This window comes from Pelodiscus sinensis, chromosome 10, assembly GCF_052426305.1.
Source record: "Pelodiscus sinensis isolate ZL-2025 chromosome 10, ASM5242630v1, whole genome shotgun sequence".
NCBI classification, from domain to species: domain Eukaryota; kingdom Metazoa; phylum Chordata; order Testudines; family Trionychidae; genus Pelodiscus; species Pelodiscus sinensis.
In genome coordinates, this window is record NC_143061.1 from 48,531,654 (window position 1) to 48,558,365 (window position 26,712).

Consider the following 26,712-nt stretch of genomic DNA (forward strand, 5'->3'; position numbering starts at 1 on the left):
GAAATGTTTCTTCCGAAAGAAGCCTGAAGACTAGATGTAGCCTCTGTTCCTAGTCCTTGAATGGACTGTAAACCCAAGTCCAAGACCTAAAATTACCTGTTTTGTATCTCAGAGCAGTGTAGTTTTTTGTGTGTGGCAGAATCTATTCCACATTGGAGAGGAAACATCTCTTTGGAGTTTGCTTGAAGCTTCTCAGAGGTTTGGAATTATAGTTGTAATTCTGGGTAGAGATGGATTGGTGGATGAAGAGCAGGTCAGGCAATCAAATCAATGTAGTTGTTTCGATTAAAAACAGAATGTTTAAAAGCCAATTTGCAATATCAGCCATCTTACAAAGTATGTTTCTCAACATATTACCGTTACTAGTCTTCATCTCTTTGTTCATGAAGGCCTCCAAAGAGAAATCCCATTCTTAAAGTTCTTGCAGTAAGGGATTCTAATGTCTAAGGCTATGTCTGCACTTGATCAACAGCCTTTTACCCCCACGCATGACAAAGTTTTGCCACAGCAAGTGAAAGTGTGAATCCACTCCTGCTAACAAAACCAAACCCCGTCATTGGGGGTGGAAGTATTTTGTCAACAAAAGTGCTGACAGACAGCATGGATTCATGCTGACTTTTAGTGACAGGGCTGTGTCAACACAGCCGTGTCACTACAAACTATGTAGTGTAGACATACCCTAAGCATACTCAAGTCTCTTTAGAGCTAGATAAAAACTGGTGTGGGGTGGGAGGAGGAGAATAAAAAAATTGAACATTTTCATTTTCCATAGTTCAAAACTTAGCTTTTTAAAAAATATTCCAAAAACATTTCCCATTTTAATTAGAGTATTAGACTCACAGAATCATAAAATTGGAAGAGACCTCAGGAGGTCATTGAGTCCAACCCTCTGCTAAAGGCAGGACCAATCCCAACTAAATCAGCCCAGCCAGGGCTTTGTCAAGCTGGGACTTAAAAACCTCTAGAGATGAAAATTCCATCACCTCCCTAGGGAACCCATTCCAGTGCTTCACCACCCTCCTAGTGAATTCTCCCTCTTTCTGTCCTTTTTGGAATCAATACAGTACATTATGTCAAGGACTGGGCCTTCTTTCTTTCTTTCTTTCTTTCTTTGGAAAAGTTGGATAAAAGTACAAGAGAAGAACCCAGAGGGGATCTTTGTAGCAATGAATCTTTGAACTCCATTCTTCCTCAGTTCCTCAGTGCCCATGGGGCACAACTCACTGCCATGGCACCTCCTGCTGGTTGTTCCAGGAATTAGCTCAGTTTTCAGCAGGGTGCCTCCTGGCAGATGTCTTGCTCATCATCGCTCTGTGCTCTTCTCACGATCTTGCTCTGGACCCACATTACTCCCAGACCATGGAGTCCTCTTCAGGACACTGCTCTCCAGCAGTGCCCACCACAGTGGTCTCTCACCCCCTTCCAGAGGTATCAGCAGTTCTCAACTTCCCCTGCCACTATGGCCAACTGCATCCCCAAAGCCTAGCCCCTCTGCCTCAGGGCACGCCACAGTCTGTATAGGCCACTGTTCCTGGTAGCAAGGTGTGGTATGAGCGATAAGGGGGGACCCAGGCCCACCCAGTACTCTAGGTCCTGGACCAGAGACCCTTGGGCAGAAGCCTCATCCTGTCCCCTTCTCTCCCTTCTACTGCCTCCTGTTCCCTGGGCCACTTCCCCTGTGATTCCTGCACCTCCCTGGCCCTTGTGTCAAGGCCAGCAGCCTGGAAGGTATCAGGCTGAAGCCTCTCTCTCTAGCCCCCCTGATCCTGTCCAGCACTGCTCTCTCACCAAAGTGTTTCTCAGGAAACCAGTCCCACACCCTCCAACATCAGGACCCGACTGCCTCGCTTTGCTGGGAAGCTCCTTATATACAGGGCTTGGCCCAGCAAGCTGCCCTCTGATTGGCTTCTTAAAAGCCTCTTCTGATTGGCCAAGGCTCTGCACAGGCTCCCTCCAGCCTGCTTCAACCCCTTCCAGCTAGTGTGGGGTAGCCACCCCACTACACTCAGGTTGCTTTTATCCTGCCCTAAACCTCTTCTGCCCTGTGCGGCTCACAATTGCATACAATTCAGGAGTCCACCCTATACTTGGATGGCCCTCTTGTGGAGGGAGAGTGAAACTACACCCATGTTGTTGTCAGGTGCTACAGAGACAGGAAGAGAATTTGTCTCTTGGTATCAAAATAAAATAATTCTCAATGAGGCTTCACAGTTATGAGAGGAACTTCGTGAACTTCTGGTGTATTTACTGAGTTGTGTGTAGGGGCGGTTTCACAAGGTTATTGTGGTGTGGGAGGGGTTATAATACTGCTACTTTTACTGCTGCGCTGCTGCTGGCAGTAGCTGTGCCTGCTGAACAAGGTCCTCAGTCAGCAGCCGCCACTCTCCAGCCGCCCAGCTCTGGAGTCAGCAGCGCAGATGCAAGGTTGGCATGATATGTATGGAATTACCAGCCTTACTTCTACACTGCGGTGGCTGGAACACTGGCTTCAGAGCGGGGCACATGACCAACAGCCACCACCCTCCAGCTGCCCAGCTCCAAAGAAAGTTGAGAAGTAAACATGGCAATCCTGTGCCCCCCTAAAATGACCTGGTGACCCCCTGCAATTACTTTTGGGTTAGGACTCCTAATTTGAGGAACACAGGTCTCCCATGTGAAATCTGCACAGTGTAGAGAAATAGCAGACAAAAGACCAGATTTCACAGAGTGAGAACAGATTTTGCGGTCCGTGACGTGTGTTTTATGGTGGTAAATTTGGTAGCACCCTAACAACAAAGTAAACATGTTATAGATGGCAGCTCAGGCATCAGCATTTAAAATGATAAAGTGTCTAATTGTGAGAATTTATGCCTGATAACAGACATTTCTCACATTCAGTACTCACTGCCAGTGGATGGACCTGGAATCCATAAAGGACACCTTTCATTTTGGATAAGCAAATTGGGATAAATAAAAGGCCAGTGTCAGGATGCGAGAGAGGCCTTCCCCATCATTTGTAATCTTCTCACATTTAGAAGCATCTTAAGTCTTTTCTAAACATGTTGATATTGCCCGAAATTCACAGAAACCTTCACCCTCCCAGCCTTTGTTTGTGTTAACAGGATGAGAAAGTGCAAGGCTTCCTGTTATGTGTGTGACAGCTGTAGATAAGCGGAGAGCCCTGGACAGGAAATCCGCTTAACTTCGGCAGTGTAACTCATCTGAAGCTTAGGAACTCTTTTAGAGAGAAGCCCCAACGGAATGACACGGTCTGGTTCCAACATGGGGGACACAGTGGAGAAAAGTTCTGAAGACCCTCTGGTCTCTTTGGACAATGAGTACTCCAGGAAGATGGGGGACCTAGTGGAAATCTCAAGTGGGGACAAGGTTAAGTTTGATGACACTGGGCTTTCTATGGTGCTTCAGAATGGCCTGGAGAACCTGAGGCTGGAAAACTCTCTCACGGATGTCATCTTGTGTGTGGACCACATGGAATTCTCTTGCCACCGTGTGGTCCTGGCGGCAGCAAGCAATTATTTCAGGTAAGGCAGTTTTTAAAACCAACACCTTTTCCCCTCAGTACACGGAGGCTGGGCGTTTCTAAGGCGCCTCAGGCTGAGTGCCCAGCTCTTGCCGACTTTCAGAGGGTTTGGACCCCTGTCTCCGTTACTCTCTTTGACAGTTGGAGCCTTAAATTAGGAAAGCAACAATGTCAAACATGTCACGTCTACCCCAAACAGACAACTGGAGGGAAAACAATTGGCGATGGAAGGACAAAATCTTAGCCAAATATTCTGAGCATTGTTTACCCATCATTGTATGCATCCTTGATTCATTGCAAATTTGGGGTAGTTTTGTTTTAGTGTGACTGTGGAAGTTGTCTTTTTTCACTATTACTATGTGGTAGAATGCATAGTCTGTAAACTTGTTGAGAAGGGAAAAGGATGTGTGTCCTCTTTCCTGTCTTTCCCAAGATTACTGTAAAATCAGTTGAGAGATGGGAACTTCTTGTAAGGAAGAAATTTTACAAATTCCAAAGAATCCACCTTTAGTCCTTTTAAAACCACAGTGAACTTTAGGCTCCTGACTGGAAGGAACAAACTTGAGACTCATGGAGAAACACAGTATGAGTTATAACATTTTCCATTATCAGTTTAGACCTTCACATTTGCATAGCTGGGATTTTTTGTCAACTGTTGAGATGGCGTGGTGACTGACTACAGTGGAAACTGGAGGGAAACAAATCTGCAGGCATTAGTGATTTGAGTAGGAAGTGCCAGTTTCATGGAGGCTTAGTGAAGTTTACTCACAGAGATCACAAGAGAAGTGCTATTTTAGACATCCGAGACTAAACCTAATACAAAATAAGATTTACATGTGAAACTCATGCAGCTGAAAGCAGTGTAGTAGTGGTGCCATAAGGAAAAAGGGAAACAAAATGAACAGTGGAAATCTGAATTAAAATAATGTAACTGAAAAATGGCCAACAGTCAAACCAGTATTGTGTGTTATCAGGGGATTACAGATTGGCTTCCTCCAGCCAGGGATCCCCAGTGTGACGGGAGTGGCTGTTGGCATCACACATCACTGACTGCTATCAGCCAGGCATCTGCTGTTGGCAGAGGACTCTGGGAGGATGAAATGCCCCTGGGTGTATGGTGCCCCTCTCAGCCCTTTGGGATATGGCACAAAATGGCTCAAAAAGGAGGGTGGATACTGACTGGGTTTTGTCATGTGAAGAGCAAGGATGGATTCATTGGATGTTGCATGTCTGCAGGGAGCAAATAGATTTCTAAAATTATTTCTCTCATTTGTCATCCTGAATTGGGGGGTAGGTTTGTACAAGGCCTAACACATTTTGGATGCTAACATAGTAAAACTCCAGCCATCTGAAGAAGTGGGTTGTGCCCATGAAAGCTCATGAGCCCATCTACATGCTTTGTTAGTCTATAAAGTGCTACCAGACCATTTGTTGTTTTTTAAGTTTATAGTATAAGTAGTTCATGCTAAATTCACATTTTAAACAGGGGTTGAGCAGGGACCAGGCAGAGGTATCAACTTTCAGTCCTTCCTCTGTTATCATTGAAGATCATATATAATATAATGTTTTGATGGAGTCCTGTATCCTTAAACGTGCCTTAAATTCTCCACTCCAGCTGTGCAAAGTAAATGGTGTAAAGAGGGTACCAAACCAGAAGAGCAGCATTTTACACCTGATTTGCACCAGGTAGTGGAGAAACAATCCCACAGAAACTGGGGCCAATATTTTCAGAAGCAACTGTTAGTTATGAGAGTCGAACATTTGCCAAAATGCGGGTGCTTAAAATTACACTCATTAAGTCCAAATCTAGGAACCTAAGTGTCCTAACATTCAAAAATGCTGGGTGCACAGCAGCTCCCATTTCCTGGGTCTAAATTTGGACTTTGAAGCCTTATTTTAGACACCCAATTCTGAAAATCTGAAAGCAGGGCAGTGGTGTGGTAGTGCCCTGCATTCCCAGCCTCGAGAGCTTTGTCCAGCTGGGGGCTTGCAGGATGTTTCTGTATGGCCCACGTGGAAGGCACCATTTTGTAGAGCAGAGTTGCCTGGCCACAGTAGAGCTGCTGGAAGAGACACCAGTCCTCCATGATGTTACACCCCTCCTCCCCCCCATTTCTGCCCCCTGACTTTCAAGGAGGAGTGATGTGGAGTTGCTTAGCGCTTTTCAACCCAGGGTCTCAGCAGGTCTCACACACAGTAAACAAGTCTCCCCTCACCCCACTGAAGTGGGGGTAGGGGAAAATATTATTCCCCCCATTTAAAGGTTAGAGGATAGGTGCAGAAAGCTCCCCCGTGAGAGCGGAAAGCCACGGTAACTCCACTGAGTTACTCCAGTTTCAGGCTGATAAGGTGAGAACAGAGCTGCACCTCCCCGGCTGTTAGTGCCCTGCCTTACCACAAGACCACAATCACAGATCTAGGAGATAAAGAAGTGAGGGTACAGAACAGCTGCATCCTAGGACAACAGCCCGTTTCTCACTCACATGAAGCTCTTCCACTACCACACGTGCAGTATGTGCCCTTTAATTCTTTCCTTTTTTGTATAGAACCCCTCTCTCTCTAACGTGTGACCGGTGCTTTTGCTCTCAAATGCCTGCCTGCCTGGAATACCCGAAAATGTCATCTCAACAGCATGCAGCACCCCTGCTATAACATGACAGAGTAAAATACACAGAAGTAACAGGGGCCTAACTCCTGCTCCTGTTGAAGTTAAAAGATATTTTGCCATTGACTTCCGTGGGAACCAGGAAGGAAAGCAGGGAACAGGAAAATGCTACAGGGCAGTGAAAATGAGAATGAGGCAAGTCTTTGGAATGATTAGGTCTGCACAAGCCTTCTGCTCACAGGCTCTGTCTTCCCTGCCGTGCACAGCAGGAGACTAACATGGATTGTCTATCTTGCTTAAAACCCTAGTGTAGAGAAGGTGCAGGTCACTTTTATTGAAATCTAGCTAGGAGAGGTCAACAGCATAGGCCCCGCCTGTGGCTCACCTCATCTAAGTATTTTGTGGTAAAAACGACAGCACCTGGCCTCCGCTTCCCAGAGAGGTTGCTAATCTGTGTTTGGCAGGAAACACACACCTTTTCTGTCCGTGAAGACTTTGGTCTGCAAGACAATTATACACAGTCCTCCTAACTTTGCATCCTTATGTGGTCCTTTCTAACCTAGAAAGATTTGGCATTCCAGGTTAATAGGAGATGAATTACATTTGAGACGCTCACACATGTTTTCCTCTGGCTGTAGTCAAAAAAAGGTTCAGGTACTTCTAATCTTACTGTTGTGATTGAATCATCTTTGAAATCTGGCACCTGGCCTCTAAGAGTCCGTGAACACTACAGAGAAGATCGAAGCTGCTGCTATTAATCTTTCAGGGTTCGAATTAGTGGGTCCAGGGAAGACACACTAATTCGAACAAAGAGGCATGCACCAGTCGATGCCGGAAGGCCTGCTTCCAAGAGAAGTAAGGGAAGTCGAAGGGAAATGTTCTCCCTTCGACCTCCTGGCTACGTCTAGACTGGCATAATTTTCCGCAAATGCTTTTAACGGAAAAGTTTTCTTGCACGGTTTTGCGCAAGAAAGCCCCGATCGCCATTTTCACCTTTGGGGCTTTTTTGCACAAAACACTTTTTAGCTGTCCCTCTTGCGCAAATACATTTCTATCACTATTTTACATTAGATCGTCAATGTTCTTGCGCAAATTCAAGTGGCCAATGTAGACAGCTGGCAAGTTTTTCCGCAAAAGCAGCTGCTTTTGCGGAAAAACTTGCCAGTCTAGACGCAGCCCCTGTAGTGTGGACAGCGCCAAAAGTTGAGTTAAGGTACTTCAAGTTCAGCTACACAATTAATGTAGCTGAAGTTGTGTATCTTAATTGGACCTTATCCCATAGAGCAGACGAACCCTAAGTGACAGCTGAACTCAGTGACAAAGATCAGGATAATCAGCAGGTATTTAAAGTGCATAAACCAGAATTGAACTGGGAGTGAGAAGCCATTCACCAGCAGTACATTCATCTTATAGAAGAAAACTGCTTGAAGAGAGACTCAAAATTAAAAGGGGGATTAATAAATTAAAGAAAGATGAATGTGCCAGTGAGGAAGCAAAGTGCTTTGAGATGGCGCTTAGTTAATTCTGTGGTTTAGATCCTGTACACAATACTCTGTTAGGATTAGTTTTGTCTACACTACACAGCTTTGAATGACATGACTGTGTCGCTAAAAGTGGGGCAAAATACTTCCATGCTCACAACAGTGTTTGCGTTGTCAACCAGACAGTGCTCCTGCCGGAAACAGCAGTTCACCCTGACGCTGCTGTGGCAAAAATTTTGTCTCTCAGGAGCGGGGGGTTAACATTCTGAACAACAAAAGTTTTGTCGCTCAGTTGCCAGTGTAAACATAGCCTACAAACACACCGTCATCAATAACAAGGAAATTGCCATTTAAGGCAATATTAACAGCCAAGCCAACCACAATTCAGATTCATTGCCATTTATATACCTTATACCCAAAGACACAAGCTTCTCAACTCCACAGCAAACTCCATGAGGTTCATCAGAGGGAGAAGCTGCTTCTGGAGCAGAGAAAGTAACTCTGTCCTAAAGGCATCTTCATCTGTAAAGTTCCCAGTCCCTCCTCTCTGGGACTCATAGGGTCCAGGACATAGTGGGAGACTTAGGCTACGTCTAGACTGAAGGCTTCTTTTGGAGGAAGCTTTTCCGGAAGAGATCTTCCAAAAAAACTTCTTCCGAAAGAGAGCATCCACACTGCCAAAGCTCATTGAAAAAACTATCTGCTTTTTTGACTGATAGTGTCCACACTCAATGGACGCTATCTCGCATGTAAGCTGTGATTACTATGGATGAAGTAGCCACCAGAGCACCTGTGCTATTTCCTCTTTCCTCTTCTTTCAAAAGAAGTCCCTCTTTCCAGTCCACACATGCCTTTTTTGGAAAGAGCTCTTTCAGAAAAAGGCTTCTTCCTCGTAGAAGGAGGTTTACCAAAGTCGGAAAAACACCTCTGTTCTTTCGATTTTTTTCCGAAAGAACGTGATTGCAGTGTGGACACAAGTGAAGTTTTTTTGGAAAAACGCTGTAGTGTAGACATAGCCTTAGAGTATGGCTACATTGCTTGCTTATTTTGAAATAAGCTATTCCGGAATAGTTATTCTGAAATAGCTTATTTCAAAATAGCACGTTGACACTGCAGGGAAGCCTCAAAATTAGTCCGAGGCAGGCTTCCCTAATGTAGACGTGCTATCTCGATTTAGAGCCCAGGAGGCACTCGGGGGTAGATAACTTAGCATGGCCCAGGTGAGGGACTATTTCAAAATAGCAGCAGTGGAGTGTCTACACAAGCCTTATTTCAAAATAGCTATTTCGGAATAGGCGTTATTCCTTGTAGAGTGAGGTTTATAGATTTCGGAATAAGCCGTCCGTTATTTCGAAATTATTGCAACTGGGACTTTTCAGTTAAGAAAAAAGGAGACTGAGGGGGGATATGATAGAGGTCTATAAAATCATGAGTGGTGTGGAGAGGGCTGATAAAGAAAAGTTATTTATTAATTCCCATAATAGAAGAACTAGAGGACACCAAATGAAATTAATGGGTAGCAGGTTTAAAACTAATAAAAGAAAGTTCTTCACACAGCGTGTTGTCAACCTGTGGAACTCCTTGCCAGAGGAGGCTGTGAAGGCTAGGATTATAATAGAGTTTAAAGAGAAGTGGATAAATTCATGGAGGTTAGGTTCATAAAAGGCTATTAGCCAGGGGATAAAATGGTGTCCTTGGCCTCTGTTTGTCAGAGGCTGGAGAGGGATGGCAGGAGACAAATCGCTTGATCATTGTCTTCGGTCCACCCTCTCTGGGGCACCTGGTGCTGGCCACTGTCAGTAGACAGGATACTGGGCTAGATGGACCTTTGGTCTGACCCAGTACGGCCGTTCTTATGTTCTTATGTTCTTATTTCAAAATAACAAAATGGCTTTGTAGACACTTGTATTATTATTTCGAAATAACGCTAGTTATCTAGAAATAACAGTGCAGTGTAGACGCACCCTTAGTCAGAGTTTCCAGCCATATGGATTTAGCAGCAATTTCTGCCTCTAACAGCCTCCTGTGGTTCTCCAAGAGTACTCTCAGTGGGACAGGCCTAGGTGTCTACTGGCTTGGGAGTCACCTCCTGAGGGGTAAGAGTGTACGTCTTCAGAGCTATATCTGAGGCAGAGGTTGTCAGGGAGACCGGGGTTTAGTGTAAAGATGTTAAATATCAAGTAATTTACTAGTTGAGTATTCGACTAGTCGACAGGCACTTCCGCATTCCTCCCTCCCCACACAAGAGCTCCCGCTGAGGCTCTTGCACATTTCAAAGGAGAAATGCGGACCTCCTTGTGCAGCCCAGGGCCAGCAGGAAGTCCCGCTGACTCCGGGCTGCATGCAGCATGCCAGCTTTGAAATGTACAAGAGTACAGTAGGGGCTGTTGTGCATTTCAAAGCGAAAGCGCCTGCATGGAGCCTGGGATCAGCAGGGGACTTATAGCCTTTGCTTATTGGATAGTTGACTAGTCCTTAGCATCCTTAGTTTAGCGCCTATCAAAGTTAATTCGAACTAACGTCTGTTAGTTCGAATTAACTTTGTAGTGTAGACATACCCAGAAGGACTCTGCATTGGTAGAACATGTCGATAGCAGTAGCTTCAAATCTGGTAGCTGTGTTTTTTCAGAATGCTTCATTCTTTTTGGGTAACCAGTGAACAGCTCTTGTTTCAGGGCCATGTTCTGCAATGACTTAAAAGAAAAATATGAAGAAAAAATCATAATTCAAGGAGTGGATGCGGAAACCATGCAGATGCTGTTGGACTACACTTACACCAGCCAGGTGCTGATCACAAAGCAAAATGTACAGAAAGTCTTAGAAGCCGCCAGCCTTTTCCAGGTTAGTGAAAAAGCACGTTCAGCACACATGGATTAATGCAAACAGATTGTTTCAGTTTTACTGTCAGGACAATACAACACATCACCCATGATCAAAGCGCTGCACACTTCTTTGATTTGTCAAGCCCATCAGAGATCTTTGGCTTCATGTTATTTATTTGCATGATGGTCACATATGGGAACCCAGGACCCATTGTGCTGGGCAGGAACCTGGAACAAAAAGACCGACCCCAAAGTGCCATGAACACATGCTGTCTAAAAGCTCATGGTATTGCATTCTCAGTGGGACGGCATTCTACTGATGCAGACGGACTCTGAATAGCCTGCATTCAGCCTAGATGTACATAACAGTCCTGTCAGTCTTTAAAATCGATGAATATCACAAATATCAAGCTCTGAGATTAACCCCTTACCTGTAGAATAGTATATTTACTCTGGACGGTGTGCTTGTTAGGAAAATACCTTCACACAGAAAAGGTAATTTAATTTTAATAAAAGGCAATTTGTACTTCTCTTCCACCCCTCCGCCAGACCCATGGTCTGAGTGGAATGGCCCACAAACATTTTCAACAGTCCAGTATTGTGAGCCCCCTGGCATTACAAAATCAGGGCATTTTTTTTCAAAAGTCTGGACTATTTTTATTCTTGTTCTGGGTATTTTTTGAGCCTGGCCTTACTCTGAAAACATGAGGGCTAGAAATTGTTTTATTGTTTTTTAATGAAAGTTGAAAGTTGAGGTTTGGCTTTATTCGCCTGACTACATCTGCTGGGGCATTAAGTGAAGCACAGAACCTCCTGAGACTCATGATAAGTCCTGAGAAGTGACAACACTGACTGAAGTACTAGAATGTTCCGCTGACGGTATCAGTCCAGGCAAGGATACGAAATTCTAGTACTGTTGCCAGCGATCACCCCAACCCTACTGCAGTACTGCGGGATACCAGGCCATTACTGGAGAATATGCCCGTGCTTTAGAAGGGGTTTCACAACGTGTTGAGCAACATTCTACTTTTCCTTCTCACTTTTGGTGTTATCCTGGCCCCCCAACAGCCTCTTCGCCCTCCGAGTCTGTCCCAGGCCCTACCCTTTACCTCACTGCAGTAGACTGGATGGTGAGTGGTTTTAGCTGCGTGCTGCTGCCAGAGCCTTGGCTGCTCCTCTGGGCTGTGACCGAAAACTCCCCTTCACCCAGTCTCACTGAACATTGATTCACAGACCCCTGCCAGCGTCTCCACCCCTCCCCGCTGCCCCAACAGACATTAAAAGAGTGGGAAGCAGGTGTCCTTCTTTCTGCTCCCAATGGAACAGCTAGGAGGTGGGCAGGGAGCTGCCGGAGAAGCTGCTGCTGTGCAGAAGCAAAGAAAACAACCTTACCACTGAGGGCAGAGGTGGCTGAGGGTGGGCCCCATCCTCATTACCCTGGGTGTCCACTCAGCCTCCGGGTACCACACGAGTACTGATAGGGTCCCCAAGTAGATGGACATTGATATATTTGTTTTGTTTACACTGTGAAATCCAGAGGGCAGTCTTGGGAGCAATGGGACGGGGGCAATTCTGGTCCAAATAATTGCGACCTGTTGGATATTCATTGTTTTCTCCATTTCTTGTGTCTGATCTGCTTTCACACCTCACACTTTTGCTACTTTCTGATGCACCCACGCAGTTTAATTCACAGCGCTCTCCACCCACGCCGAGCCTTTTAGGATAGAAGCATGGGCCATCTTATTGCCATCAATTTTGTGCAGCTGTGTGCATACCTACATTACTCTCACTAGGCTACGTATAAACAGAACACAGCCCGCAGACCAGGGAGTTAGGAGTTCTAGGGTCTTTCCCAGCCTTATGAGTGACTTGATGAGTAATCTTGGCCAAGTCATTCTTTGTAACTCATTTTCTCCCATCTCTAAAATGGGGATAAGGCCCACCTGATGGGAGGTAGAAAGCAGGGGCAGCAGAGAGGGTTAATCAGTGTTTGCAGGGTGCTTTGAGATCCTCGGAAGATAAGGGGAAAGTATTAGTGTTAATAGTGATAGCCCAATGGAGAAATTCAATAGCCCTGGGACAGACCAGCTAGCACCGAAGCCTCAGAACTCTGCAGTGGCGTTGTGGCACACTCTTGACATTTTTAGAGCAAAAGCTATAGCCACGATCACAGTATTTTGATTTTTAATGTATCCCCTGTTCATTAGTCAGTTGCATTTCTCTAATCTCTTGACCACATGTAAATGAAAAACAGGAACTAGATAGTCTGTAACCAGTGCTTGTCATCTTTCAGATTTGGTCAACAGTCTGCATATGTCAACAGGATACAGGTCTGCCCAGAAAATTCTGCCCCGATTATTTAAACAAATCTAAATACGTTAGCATTTAAAGGTGGGTTTACTGTGTTTCACTTCTCTTTCCCCTTCAGTTACAGTTATACAATTTTCCTTACCATGGAGAACAATAACATTAAAATGGCCAATCTATTGACATTAAATAGAAAAAAATGAGGATACTACCTTTAATTATATTCATAGTATCTCCTTTTATTAGTCTTTTCTGCACTTTGTTCTTTACCAGCTGGCTAAGGAGAGCAATATTAAATACCAGTGCGCGACTCCCCTGTTAAAATCACTGAGGCAGGAAAAAGCAAGCTTGAGGGGTAACTAGCAATATCTTTTGCTCAGGACAGGTTCTCCGTTTATTGAGCTGATCACCGGGAGCCTCATCTTGCTCACATTGTTGTCAGTGGATATGGGGATTAACACGATTGGGATGGGACCCTAATGTAACAGCAGTGAGCAAAAGTCAAAATGCATCTGTCACAGCAGCTCTGACGCTCTATTTCCAGAATCTTCCTTTTGATTGAAAGGGAAATGTCAACTAGAAAACCATATTTCTGTCTGACTTTTTAAAATCTATTGCAATTACCACACTCAGAGGTTAGTGTTTTCCTCAGGAGGCCTGGCCTCCGACTTTTATAACTCAGTGTCACTGTTTTGCTGATGGCTAGTCCTCTCACTTCCTGTCTCATCCACCAGCAAGATGACATCATGCTCACACTGGCCTGAGAAGGGAGCTCCCTTGCACTGTGCTGGGAGAGCTCACACGGTTTGTTTTTCCACCAGCCTAGCACGACTAGGGTTCCTGGACCGAAGTATCCCTGTGCGGGCACCAATGGTGGCAGGGTGTTGGTGCTAATGTAGGCAGGGTATTGGCAGCCCCCTGCATTTCCACCCCCATGTCACCTAGACCTGCTCTGAGCCAGCGGGTAGAAATGCCTGCAGCCCTGGGAGGTTCCACTGCTCTCACTTTCCAACTGGCGGAGAGGTACTGGCGGCAGCAATGCTGGGGGATTTCTCACAAAAGTCTCGTGTGAACGCAGCCCCAGTGGATATTTAGCCAGTAACAAAGCATCAGAGCTGCTACCATTTCACAGTGGCTCCTTTTCTTGGGACCCTTGCATGGAGCAGTGGGAGCCAGGGAAGGTGGAGACTGGGAGAAGCCCCTTTTGGACTTCCCAGACCTCTGCCTGTGAGCAATGGAGACAGTGTGGAGCAGAGGGAGCCCTCTTTATTTCTGGATGGGGCCAAGAAGCAATTCAAACTTGTGGGAGGAGGGCCTAAGGAGACCCGCTCTTCTCTGCCCAGCCTCCTGCACAGGCAACAATAAGAGTCAACAAGACAAAGGTTTCCATGACCGCACAGCTGGGTCTATACTGAAAATGTACCGTGGCAAAGCTATGGCATCCGGGGAGCCGGGGGTTTGAAAAATCCACAGGCCCACACAGCTATGCCAACCTAGCCCCCAGTGTAGACAGTGCTAGGTAGATAGAAGAATTCTTCCTTCGATCTGCTGCACCCCTCAGGGAGCTGGACTAACTACAGTGATGGGAGAAGAGTGTCTACACCAAAGTGCTGCAGCTGTGCTGCTGTAGTGTTCTAGGTGTAGACATGCCCTCCGTGATGGGGATGCGGCTGTTGATCAGGTGGGCACACGTGTACACAGAGGGGCCGGAGAAGGAGAGAGCCTGAGGAACCTCTGCTAGTGTTGCTCTTGGGCCTGTCTCCTATCCCCTCCCTTTGGAGTTCTTTAAAAAACGGTTTTCGTTTTAACCTCACGGCATATTGTTTAAAGGTTGTTCTCTTAGAAACAGGGGATTTTTAAAATGAATCAGTTTAAAACTCTTCAACTTGACAGTGCCCCTTTACATTACGGTGAATCTCACATGGTTAAAACAGAGCAGAAGCCAGGCAGGAGAAAAGCCTATACAAAAGCTCTGCCGCAAAACAAACAGCAGTTTCCGAATAATGGGTCAGATGGCAGTGTTACTCCATAGGTGCAAGTGAGATCAGAATCTGCCCCTTTGCAGACATTTGTAATACCCCATTCAAATACTGGCAGCTGAAGTTCAAAGACTCTATGGCTGCCTCCACCAGATCCTTTAACTTGATGGCCTCTTCACCAAGCCACCACTGATAGAACTGGAACAGCATGGCTTGTGTTACGCTCACGGCTCCACCTGCACCCCCCGTGACTCACAGGCCCCATTTATTCCTTCTCCCACGCCACTCCCAATGCCTGGAATTCTCCCCCTCTCCTTGTGAGCTGACTGGACGTCTTCCGTCCATTCAAATCTCTTTTCAAACTCACTCCCGTCAGCCAGGCCTCACGCACATGATGGGCCTGGATTTTCACACCAGCAGCTCCCACCAGCTTTAACTGGAGCAGAATCAGCTCTGGGAAGGAGGGGGAAGAGTGTGAATCAGCTGATTTATGTTGCTCCAAAAATACTGGGAGGGAAGGAGAGGGGCAGGTAAGTGCAGGGCGTGGCATCAGGGGGCAGAGGGGGGTGCATGGGCCTCCTCCAGGTGGAACGCCAATAGTCCACATGCAGTGCCCATCACTGGATTTCAACCTTGCAGCCCACTGAGGTGAAGGAGGCCACCCATGCGGCCCACTCGCTAGTCTTGGCTGCCATCGCTGCTCTAGCAGATGGGGCTGGCACTCAGAAGATTCAGGTGTATTTCCTGGGTGAGCCACGGCCTCCTCATCTGAGCTGGGGCAAGTCACTTAACCGGCTCTGTGCTTCAGTTCTCCATCCTTATGGATACCGACTTCCTTCTGTCACAGACGTGTTGCCACTAGTAACTCCTCACATTAAGTTGTGCTGAAAACCACATATGTTGCCCTTGATTATACCCCTTATTAGGGATGTAAAATCCTGTTTAACTGGTTAACAGATTAAAGGGAGGGTGGGTACAGGGCCGCTCCAGCCCCACTAGGCTCAAGTGGCCCCCCTGCCCACTGTGGCTGGGCTGAATCAGCCCCCCCGCCTCGCCCCTGCAGGCAGGCACTGCTCCAGCTAGCCCTATCCATGATGGGCCTGGTTGCATTGCAGACAGGGACTGCTCTGGTCATCTGGAGCAGCCCTGCCTGTGATGTGCCTGGGCCCACTGTGGACAGGAGCAGCTCCATAGGACCGGAGCAGCCTCTGCCTGCAAGTCTCTCAGGGCCTGCTGCTGCAGACACCCCTTGGGGCCGGAGCAGCTCCCTGCCCATGGCAGGTGGGAAGCTGCTCCAGCCCCCACTGGTTTACCAGGTAACCCTACTTCCCTACTTCTTGTAAGTCCTACTATGATGCCTTCCAAAACCCCCAGACCTGGAGATTGGTTAGGCTGCCGCGTGCTGCCTGTGACACTGCTTGTCATGCTGTATTGTCTCAGGCGTTGTCCTCAGCAGTCTGTAGCTGTCTATTATCTCTTGTCTTGTGCTCAGTTTGGAAGCCTTGAGGGCAAGGGCCTCTGCTGGGTTTGTGTTTGTCCAGTGCCTAGCACAAGGGGGGCTGGCCCTTAACGGGGGCTCCCACACCTACCACAATAGAAATGTATCATAACTGCATGGTACCGGATGTGCTCTTTGTGTTTGTAGTTTCTGCGGATGGTGGATGCCTGTGCCAGTTTCCTCACCGAAGCCCTCCAGCCGGAAAACTGTGTTGGGATTCTGAGGCTGGCCGACACTCATTCTCTGGAGAATCTGAAGCAGCAAGTCCAGAGCTACATTATTCAGAACTTTGCTCAAGCACTGAACTACGAGGAATTCCTGGAGATCCCCATTGACGTTCTCTGCAACACACTGAAGAGTGACGACCTCTACGTCACGGAGGAGGCGCAGGTCTTTGAGATTGTCATGAACTGGGTTCGATACAAGGAGTCTGAACGGTTTCCTCGCCTACCCTATGTTCTTGAGAATGTCCGGCTGCCCCTTTTGGACCCTTGGTATTTTGTAGAGACAGTAGAAGCTGATCAACTCATTCGACAGTGTCCTGATGTCTTCCCTCTGCTTCAAGAAGCAAGAATGTATCATCTGTCAGGCAATGAGGTGAGTAACCAATGAAAATAGTTTGTAAACTGGGGGAGAGGAGCTGAAACATTAATATAATCATAATCACTTAACCGTGAAATCTAAGAGGTTTCCAGACAGCTTATTTTAATATAAAACCATTTCAGAAAATGTTCTGAATCTCTGAAAGGAGAGAGATCTTCCTTGCACACATTTCCATCTAATATCATACAAAGGTTCACCAATATTCCTTGATATGCTCCCTAGTAAAAGGCAAATCAAAAGTATTACTTCAGACATTGCTTTCTTGTTTAATATTGGTATCCCAATTAAAATAATCATCTATGGTGTCAAATATGGCAAAGAATCTCAATGGGACAGTTAGGGTGAGCAGCACCATACCTCCAAAACCAGTTATCTATGTCTACTTTCCCTACTAATGTATTTTCTCTTTAGCTGCCCTGTTGATCTTTGAGGTTCAATCATCAATCAGATTGTTATGGGTTTGATGCAGGAATTCCTGGGAGAAATTCTCTTGTGTGCAGCAGATCAGACTGGATTGTACTAATGACCTGCTCTGGCCTTGAATGTGAGAGATATTAAAATGTAAGTGAGCAGGAAGAGATCTAATGGAAATACATAGGCGCTCAGTTCGTTAAAGAGTCCAGAAGCTTCCCCTGTGTTCTTGGGAAGGAGTGTTGGCCCATGCCTTTGCTCATATCTTCCATCCAGACTGAACCTCACCTGATATGAAATGCACCTGTAGTTCCAGCTGAGGAGGTTATTCTTCACAACCCAGCCTCCAACAGAATTGCAGGGTGGAGGCGGACTTGTGTGCTCCTCCTAAAGAGGCTGTGCTCAGTACTGGGAGAAGCGATTCCCCTTGGTAGCCTGCTGCACTCTGCCCATGTGCTTGGGTGAAGGGGGCTGTACAAATCAAGGGATGAGTCTGGAAACGTTTTGAAACCCCGCTGCTGCACTTCTGTGTCCTATGCACTCTTCTGCAGACCAAGCATGTGCCACTCACCTGCTCAAGCAGCACTAGCTGTCTTCATGGGACACTGAGGGTCAAGTGCAGGGCCACTGTTTAAAGTTGCCCTGAAATGATCCTGCTTCCATGCACAGGCAGAGGCACTCAAGAATTTCAGAGTGGGTGGGAGAAGGCTCAGTGTCTACCTTACTAGGTTACTGTGGGAATCTTTTAGGAAAGAAAGAACCTGCCGTGAAAAAAACACACTTTGATCTCAGAGACAGGATCCTAAGCAGAAGTCTGGACAGCTGATTAGCACAGGACCTGTGACGCATCCAGACTTAACCTGCAATCTGCAGTCTCAGCCCTGTCCCAGCCCTGTCCCATCTCCCCCAGATGTAGCAGCCAGAGGTGGAAATGGAATTCCCAAACTGAGCCTCTCCCTTACTTGGAAAGTTACATTTCAGTCCCACAGAAAGTGATCATAAGGTGTCAAAACTTCACAGCTGAGAGAGAGAGAGAGAGAGAGAGAGAGAGAGACTTGCTTGTGCTTCCTCACAGGCTGAGGAGTGTCATGAGCAGGCAGCAGGCAATCAGAGGTATGTCATGGGTGCATAGATATTGGTAGGACCCTGTTGTCAGAGGGGAAGGAGCTCCCTGGATAGGAACTGCAAAGGGCATCACGAAACACAGGCAGGCCCTGCCTCCACATAGGATTAGCAATTCAGACCAGCCCGCAGGTGACCCCGTGGCAGGCACAGGGCTCTGTACTACCTTACTAGACAGCAGGGCTCAGTCTTCAGTCCCAGTGCTTGGCTCCCTGAGCCAGCCGTGAGCCGTGCAAAGAGAGCACCACGCTTGTTTTCCGGGATGCGGAAGGGGCAGAATGTGCACTCTCCGCAGCCCTGTTCATTGCTGGCGGTGGAGAGTCGAAGGGCTGTGAGGCTGGCCGAGGGGGTGTAGGAGGAATCTGCACAGTTCTGACAAGGATGCTAAGACTCGCTGGCAGTTTAGTAAGTTTTACTGAGCAAACAGAGAAAGGAATTTTGCATCTGCATAGGGTAATGAGATCATTTATACCAGTTTATAGAAACACGCTTTAAACTAGTTATAAAAGTCCAAAGAAAAGAGCTAGTGCTCTTTAATGGGTAGCAGGTTTTAAACTAATAAAAGAAAGTTCTTCTTCACACAGCGTGTAGTCAATCTGTGGAACTCCTTGCCAGAGGAGGCTGTGAAGGCTAGGACTATAATAGAGTTTAAAGAGAAGCTAGATAATTTATGGAGGTTAGGTCCATAAAAGGCTATTAGCCAGGGGATAAATGGTGTCCTTGGCCTCTGTTTGTCAGAGGCTGGAGAGAGATGGCAGGAGACAAATCGCTTGATCATTGTCTTTGGTTCACCCTCTCTGGGGCACCTGGTGCTGGCCACTGTCGGCAGACAGGATACTGGGCTAGATGGACCTTTGGTCTGACCCAGTACAGCCGTTCTTATGTTCAAACATTTCAGATAAATGATAAATTCCTGTACACTATAAAAAGCTTTCCTTGAATTTTCCACTGTGTTCATTCCAATGTGACTAATGGTGTATCTACAGGGAGCAAAGGATGTCGTGCCACCAGCACTGCGTTGAGACACAGCTTATCATTAACACCTCTGAACAGAGAATTGTGACAATTCCGCTTGTGTCTATTCTCCTAGGAGCAGCACAGCGCTTTGACAGACACTTTTATCACTGACACAAAACCCGTTTGCTAGAACCACCCTCAGTCTGCACCTGGAACCTGGCATTTAGATTCGGGCAGTGTTTGCAGAGAGGCTGGATAGTCCAGTGGTTAGAGCATTAACCTAGCACTTGGAAGTACTGGCTTCTAGTTCTTGCACAGCAAGGTGTTTCTTGTGTGGACTAAGGCAAGTCGCTGTCGCTCTCTGTGCCTCAGTTCCCTATGTGTAAAAGAGGGATAAGAGTGAACCCCTGTCTCATTGCGGTGCTGAGAGATTACAGACATTAAAGCCTGCGAGGTGCTCAGAGACTGCAGGGACAGGGGCCGTAGAAATACCTCAGATGGACACATGAGTGTGGACTTTCATGTTCCCAGGAGGCTGTGCCACCCGTACTCTGCCACTTCCTCCAAGGCCCCATCCTTTCCTATCCCTGCTCTAGTCCCTCACCTGAGGCCCACCTCTAGCATCCTCTCTGCCCCTCTCCCCATATTCCGCCAGCAGCTGTGGGTGCTGAGGTCACTATTTTTCCATTGGGTGCACCAGCCCTAGAGCACCGGCAGAGCTGGCACCTCTAGGCAGACAGATGTGCTCGTGGGACTGGCTAATAGCAGGTGAGAGGAGACTCTTCAATGTACCATTGGGGAAAACTTGGCCAATGAATGGAACCAACGGGAGGTAAATTAGTGAGCGACTCACCCCACAGGGTACAATGCTGTTTTTTAACGTCCCCCTGCCCTGCGACACATCCCGTGTGTTCATTCTGTATTGCTTGTGTCTAGATTATTTCAGAAAGAACAAAGCCCCGGATGCACGAGTTCCAGTCTGAGGTGTTTATGATCATTGGTGGTTGCACAAAAGATGAAAAATTTGTCGCAGAAGTGACGTGCCTGGATCCTTTGAGACGGAGTCGTTTGGAGGTGGCAAAATTACCAATCACAGAACAGGAAACAGAGAGCGAGAATAAAAAATGGGTGGAATTTGCATGTATTACATTAAAAAATGAAGTCTACATATCAGGTAAGGAGCAAGGAGATGCTCATGGAACTAAAAGAAGAGAAGAGAAGAGTCTCACTAACAAGGGAAGGGAAATGGCTACAGCTTTTATGCGGAACAGTGGCTCTGAATCTTTGCAGACTACGTTACCTCTGTCAGGAGTCTGATTTCTCTTGCATACCCCCAAGTTTCACTTCACTCTAAAGCTACTTGCTTACAAAATCAAACCTAAAAATACCAAAAGTGTCACAGACACACTGTTATTGAAAATCTGCCGACTTTGCCATTTTTATCATATAACTAGGAGGCTGTGCCCCCTACTCATTGTGCTCGCACAGCCGCTGGGGAGGGGAGCCTAGGTTTCTTGCTCCCACCCGCACAGCCAGCCTGGGCCTCAGGGTGCCCCCTCTCCCACAGCCAGCCTTAGCCTCTCGCCCTCTCCCCACCCCCACATCTAGCCTGGGCCTCTCGGCCCCCCATCAGACTGTTGAAGAAGCTGGCGCAGGCCGCATTCGCTCAGCCGGTGGAGAAGGGTCGGGGTGACACAGGCCGTGTTCTGAGCCAATCGAGTTAGCAGCAGGGAGTAGGGAGGGAGGAGTCTGGGTGGCTGAGGGGGAGGGGCTGTGGGATGCAGAGTAGTATAATGATGTCACTCTGTAGTCCTGCAGGAAACGTTTTTTTTAATATATAGAAAGATTATAAAATAAATCAACTGGGATATAAATGTTGTACTTCCATTGCAGGTAAAGTGTACAGAGCAGGATAAACAATATTGGTATGAAATTTTAGTTTGTGCTGACTTCGCCAATGCTTTTTATGTAGCCTGTTATAAAACTAGGCTACTATCTAGATGAGTTAATGTATCCACTGAAAGTCCTCTGCGTGCCTCTGGGGCTACATGTACCCTCGGTTGATGATGTAGACTATATGCTGTGCTGTGTAAATTGACCAACACAGCTAACGATAGAGCATTTCAGCCCTTGCCTTTGAAAGGGGCTCCTCACACACACCATCAGGGCTGAAAGACAGGCTCCTGAGATGCACAGGGTTGAGTGGTTCAGTTTTGAAACAAATGCACCGTGTGTGAATGTAGTGCTGTCACACCAAAGTGTTAGGAACAGTAGTCCCAGAAAGGCCTCTTACAGCTGCTTATGCAGCATACAGTCAACAGTAGCTACTGCAAAGCTCTTCTGGAAGACCTGCTAGGAGTTCTGCATGAATAAGCAACAGTCAATAATTTGCAAACACTAAGCATGGTTGTTTTGCTTGTGATTGAAAATCCTATTTTCAGAAGCACATCAATAGTGCAGCCAGAGGACTCTAAAAACAATCAATTACAGACAGCACAGTTAATTGCCATCACCACTGTGAGGGCCAAGAGGCCTTGTACAAGGCAGCCGTGTGCATATTTGATTGTGGATCACATAGGGTGACCAGACAGCAAGCTTGAAAAATCAGGGCAGGGGGGTGTAAGGTAAGAGGCACCTGTGGAAGACAAAGCCCAAAATATCAGGACTGTCCCGATAAAATCAGGACAACTGGCCACCCTAGGATCACAGTATGCAGGGATTCAGCAGAGACATTCAACTTCCATAAACACCTGTTCCATACAAACTCATGTGAAGGAAGACTAAGGATTGCTTAGGGCAATGGGGACAAACCATGAGAGTTGTGTGTGGCCCACTAGACATTCTGTTTACCACTGCCCATAAGGTCGTCAGATTTTGCTGGTTTCCATCCACATCGTTTTTCCCCTACAGGTATTATTGAAATGATACACACTCAGAGCCAGGGCATGCGAAATGAGGTGTGTGCGGATAGCACATGACATTGACTATAAGAGCCGTGCGCTCCCCCTGCGTCTTATCAAAGCGCCGCTTTGGATCAATCGGCACAGCCTCCATATTTTAGGTGCGCAAGCGCAGTTAGAAAAACGACCCTCTCTCAGGAGACTGTCTTGGTTACAACAATCTAGCAGCGCGCTGAGATGAAGGAGGGCCACTTGTGTGGCCCACTCACTAGCCTAGATTGCCCACCACTGCCTTAGGGGACTGGCAATGGAACACACAGCTTTTTATTTCCAGCTCACCAGTTCAAAGGCAGGTCAGCTGGGCCGTGACTCATTGCCATGTGAGAGCCGGTTTGATGGCCTCTGTGGAATTAGTTTGGTGATCTCATTCTGCTTTCTAAGGGAAAGGGGCTCAATGACTCAAAGCCATCTTCACAACGGCCACATTGAGCACCCTGCTTGTCAGACCAAAGGTGACAGTAAGTGGAGGCCACAGGTTTCCCCAACGTGGCACGAAGGGTGGGGCTGTGTGGGGAAGCTTGCCCAGCCAATGCCAATCCTGGCCTGGTGCTGGGAGCTGGACCTTTCACTCTGCAGAGTTCTTCATCAGGCACCTTGCCCAAGCGGGACTTTTCCTTCAAAGATGAGTAACAGAACGGCAGGAAGAGGCGGGCAGGGGAGTCAAATGGGAACATTCTGCCAGTGAGATGAGGGTCTAAAATATCTCCCAGGACTGTCTGCCTTTAAGACTACATGGATTTAACAAACTCACTCCAACTTAGTCTTTATTAAATCTCCTTGTACTAGGGCCAGCTTTCATCCCTCTTCCCTCCCCATGGCTGGGTCTAGACTGGCAAGTTTTTCCGCGAAAATGGCGATTGGGGCTTTTTTGCGGAAAACTGCGTCTAGATTGGCCACGGACGCTTTTCTGCAAAAAGTGCTTTTGTGGAAAAGCATCCTGCCAATCTAGACGTGCTTTTCCGAAAATGCTTTTAACGGAAAAGTTTTCCGTTAAAAGCATTTTCGGAAAATCATGCCAGTGTAGATGTAGCCCATGAGTTTAAGGAAAAGAAGTTCTCTTTTCATCCCACTGTTACATTCTGCTCTCTCTTTCTCCCTTTCTTCAGTAGTCCTATGTGGGGGAATCAAAGGCAGCATTTCAACCAGCATGTTCAACAAACACGTTCCCCGACTCCTTGGCACCTGTTTCACTCACAGAGCTGCTTACTGTCTGTCTCTTATCACTCAGTCTGTCTCCTTAGCCTCAGGCCTTTTTCCTCCCCTCTTCTCTGGCTTCTTCTCCTGTTCTCTCTGTCTCCTTTGCTGCTCTGCCTCTAGACATGCCCATACATGCCTTGCCATGAAAGAATCACTTACTTTGCTCAGTGACACTAATTAGTACCCTTCCTCCCCTTCATCAACTCCATTCCTTGACTTCTTCACCTCCTTGGTCTCCTTCAATCTGCTTTTCCCCATTTCCACTCCAACAAAGCTGCCCTGGCCCAGCTCATTAATTGTTCCCTTCTAGCTAAAGCAGAAGGGCGCTTATCCATGCTTGTCCCTCCTGCTCAGCCTGCTGCCTCTGATACTGTTTATCACACTCTCCTTCTTGATTTTCTTTCTTCTTTGGCTTCAATGACTTGGTTCATTTCTACTTTGCTATCTATTCCTCCAGTATCTTTGCCTCCCCCTGCCTGCCATACCCTTTCCTTCATAGTCCTGTATTTTGCCTTTCCTTCAGGTACTGCTGGAGGTCGCAGGCCTCTGATGACTGCAGTTACACTCTCTTCAGAAAAAGCGGTATCAAAAAGCTGAGAGCAAGGAGTTTGAATGTCTCCAGTTCTCTCAAAAATCTTGCCCCTCCCCCCCCCAGGCTGTAGCCAGACTTCAATAACACGTCATCAGGGCAGTTTTCTAATTCAGGAGAGAGCAAACTGTAATATAAATGAGAAGGCTGCGGGACGGTGTGGCTGGACCGCCTGCCGTCTCTAAACTCTACTGTAGATAACAATGCTGGCATTCCGCATTCCTCCCCTTCACCCATCTGAGTGCAAATAAAACACACATGCATGTGCAAACCTCATTGCCACAAGAGCATTATTCATGACTCTTCCTAGCATGCTAATGATCTCCTATTCAGTCTGCGATTTGGCCCAGAGATGAGCTCCTTCAGGCTGCAGTGATCTGCCTGCCGTACAGCATACAAACGAGGGCAGACAATTCGGTAATGGAATACGACTCCTGCTTTCAGTATAGTCATTGGTGACGCGTTTGCATAGCTGGACTGTAGTGAGCTTCTCACACTGCGCAATGGGGTTCACACATGACTCATTCTGTGCGTGTTCCGGTAATGAATTATAATTACACAGACACTGAAGTACTAGCAAAAACCCTGCAAGACTTTTTTGAATGAGTGAGACTCCTTTGCACAACTAGGGTGTGTCTAGATTACAGGGTTTTGTTGACAGAAGTTTTGTCGACAGATACTGTCGACAAAGCTTCTGTCGACAAAGAGCGTCTAGACTACATTCAGTTCTGTTGACAAAGCAAGCTGCTTTGTCGACAAAACCCTGTAGTCTAGACACAACCCTACATGCAATAACACCTGCTGTCGACAGAACTCTGTTGACAGAAGGCGTTATGCCTCGTAAAATGAGGTTTACCAGCGTCGACAAAACTGCTGAGTTCTGTCGACGTTATGTAGTAGTCGCAGGTATAGTGTAGTGTAGACGCAGGTATAGTTTTGTTGACAAAAGTCCACTTTTGTCGACAAAACTCTGTAGTCTAGACACACCCTATCTGTTGACAAAACTTCTGTTGACAAAAGCCTGTAGTCTAGACGTACCCCTACTGTAGGGATTTCCCTATTGGGATTGATTCTGATCTGGTGTAAATAAGGAACCATTTCACCACAAGCAATCCATATCTAGTATTGCAAAAAAGAGCATGCTGGTGAGTCTCAAAACCCAGCTCAACTCTCAAGCACGTGGGGCTCATGTTATGGGGCTTAAAATAGCCGTGGATATGTTTGGGGCTGGGCTAGCGCCTGGGCTCAGAGACACTGACCCTCACCAGGTTTCAGAGTCTGGGCTCTGACCTGAGGAGGAATGTCATACTACTATTTTTAGTCCTAAAGTGAACTCCAAGGCTCTCTGAGGTTCAGTGCTGTGCCCCCCACCCAGCCACCCTCCCCTTCCCAACAATGTAGCTGTACACAGAGTCAGGTGGACAGAAGTGAGGTCACAGTCCAACTTCTTCACTTTCAAGAAGCTATGGACCCAATGCTGAATTTTTCGCTCTGGCAACCCCCCCTGGCAGATTTCAGTGGGAGACTTTCGGGGGCTAGGAGGTCAGGATCAGGGCCCGGGTTTATACTTTGGAAATCAGCAGACCAACCAGATGGATGTGCAAAGCTGTCCTCAGCGGGATCTCCCCGGCACTAGGGAATTCTCAAGTGGCTGAGGGCTGGGTGATGCAGAAGGAGGTGGAGAGCAGATATGCGTGTTTTCTGTAAATAGAGTAGGACGGGGATAAATACCAGAGAAGGTGAACAGTTTCTTCAGCCAAAGGAAAATGTTGGTACAAGAGCAAATAGATACAAACTGGCCATCAACACATTCGGGGTAGAAACTGGAAGTTTTCTAACCATCAGCGGGGTGAAGTTCCAGAACAGCCGCTAGTGGGAGCTGTAGGGGTAAACAATAGAATTAGTTTTGAGAGAGAGCTGGACACATTTATGAAGGCAATTGTATGATGGAGTGGCTAGAGATGGGGTGGGAGGGCTGCTGTCAGCAACCCTGGGGGCTCACTTCCGGTTTATGTCTTATGTTTCCAAAGCTCATGCTTCAGGGTCTCTGCTGGCCACATGAAAGGGATCAGGAAGGGTTCTCCTTCTCCCTCTAGCATTTCCTTCCTCTGAAGCACCAGCGATGGCCATGGCTGGAGACAGGACATAGGACATGGAGGTCCACAGTTTTGAGCTGGTACACGCCATTCTCTCCCTCAGGTGCTTGGGTGGCTGGCTGTTGTTCACATGCTCAAGGCCTAACTGATCATCATCTCTGGGGTAAGGAAGGGACGTTCCTCCAGGTCAGATTGGCGGTGACTTTGTGATTTGTTTTGCCTTCCCCCGGAGCATGTGGGTTTGGGCCACCTGCTGCATTGCCTGGATAGCTCACTCACTTGCCACAGAGGGGCTCGGCACTGGTATATATTGGTTCTTCCTGTTCTTTGCCTGTGGAACATTACAGTTTAGTCTCCTGTGGATCTCACTTGTGTGGCTGGATTTAGTGTACAGGTGTCTTCCATATACAGGTCAGACTCGGTGATTGGAAGGTCCCTTCTGGCTTTAAACTTGATGGCTAGAAATCTGCAATTAGCAATGGGTCTCATTCCTGAGATTTGAGCACGAGGCTGACGGTATATTTGTATGTGCTGGTCCTTAACTATTGATAGGTATTAGGATTTT

General features: G+C 47.1%; 1 protein-coding gene across 3 annotated transcripts in view; it reads left to right on the top strand.

The window, feature by feature from the left end:
• Window positions 1–26,712, top strand: part of KLHL6 (kelch like family member 6) — a 78,232-nt gene that overhangs the window by 34,585 nt on the left and 16,935 nt on the right. Inside the window, exons 1-4 of one of the 3 annotated variants that reach the window (XM_006125198.5) lie at window positions 3,137–3,521; window positions 10,270–10,447; window positions 16,360–16,809; window positions 20,242–20,479. In XM_006125198.5, the coding sequence (XP_006125260.3) occupies window positions 3,241–3,521; window positions 10,270–10,447; window positions 16,360–16,809; window positions 20,242–20,479 (1,147 nt within the window). In that variant the 5' untranslated portion in view covers window positions 3,137–3,240. Of the gene's footprint in view, window positions 1–3,136; window positions 3,522–10,269; window positions 10,448–16,359; window positions 16,810–20,241; window positions 20,480–26,712 lie in introns of those variants that run through there. The other 2 variants (XM_006125199.5, XM_075937469.2) reach the window with 2 other exon arrangements.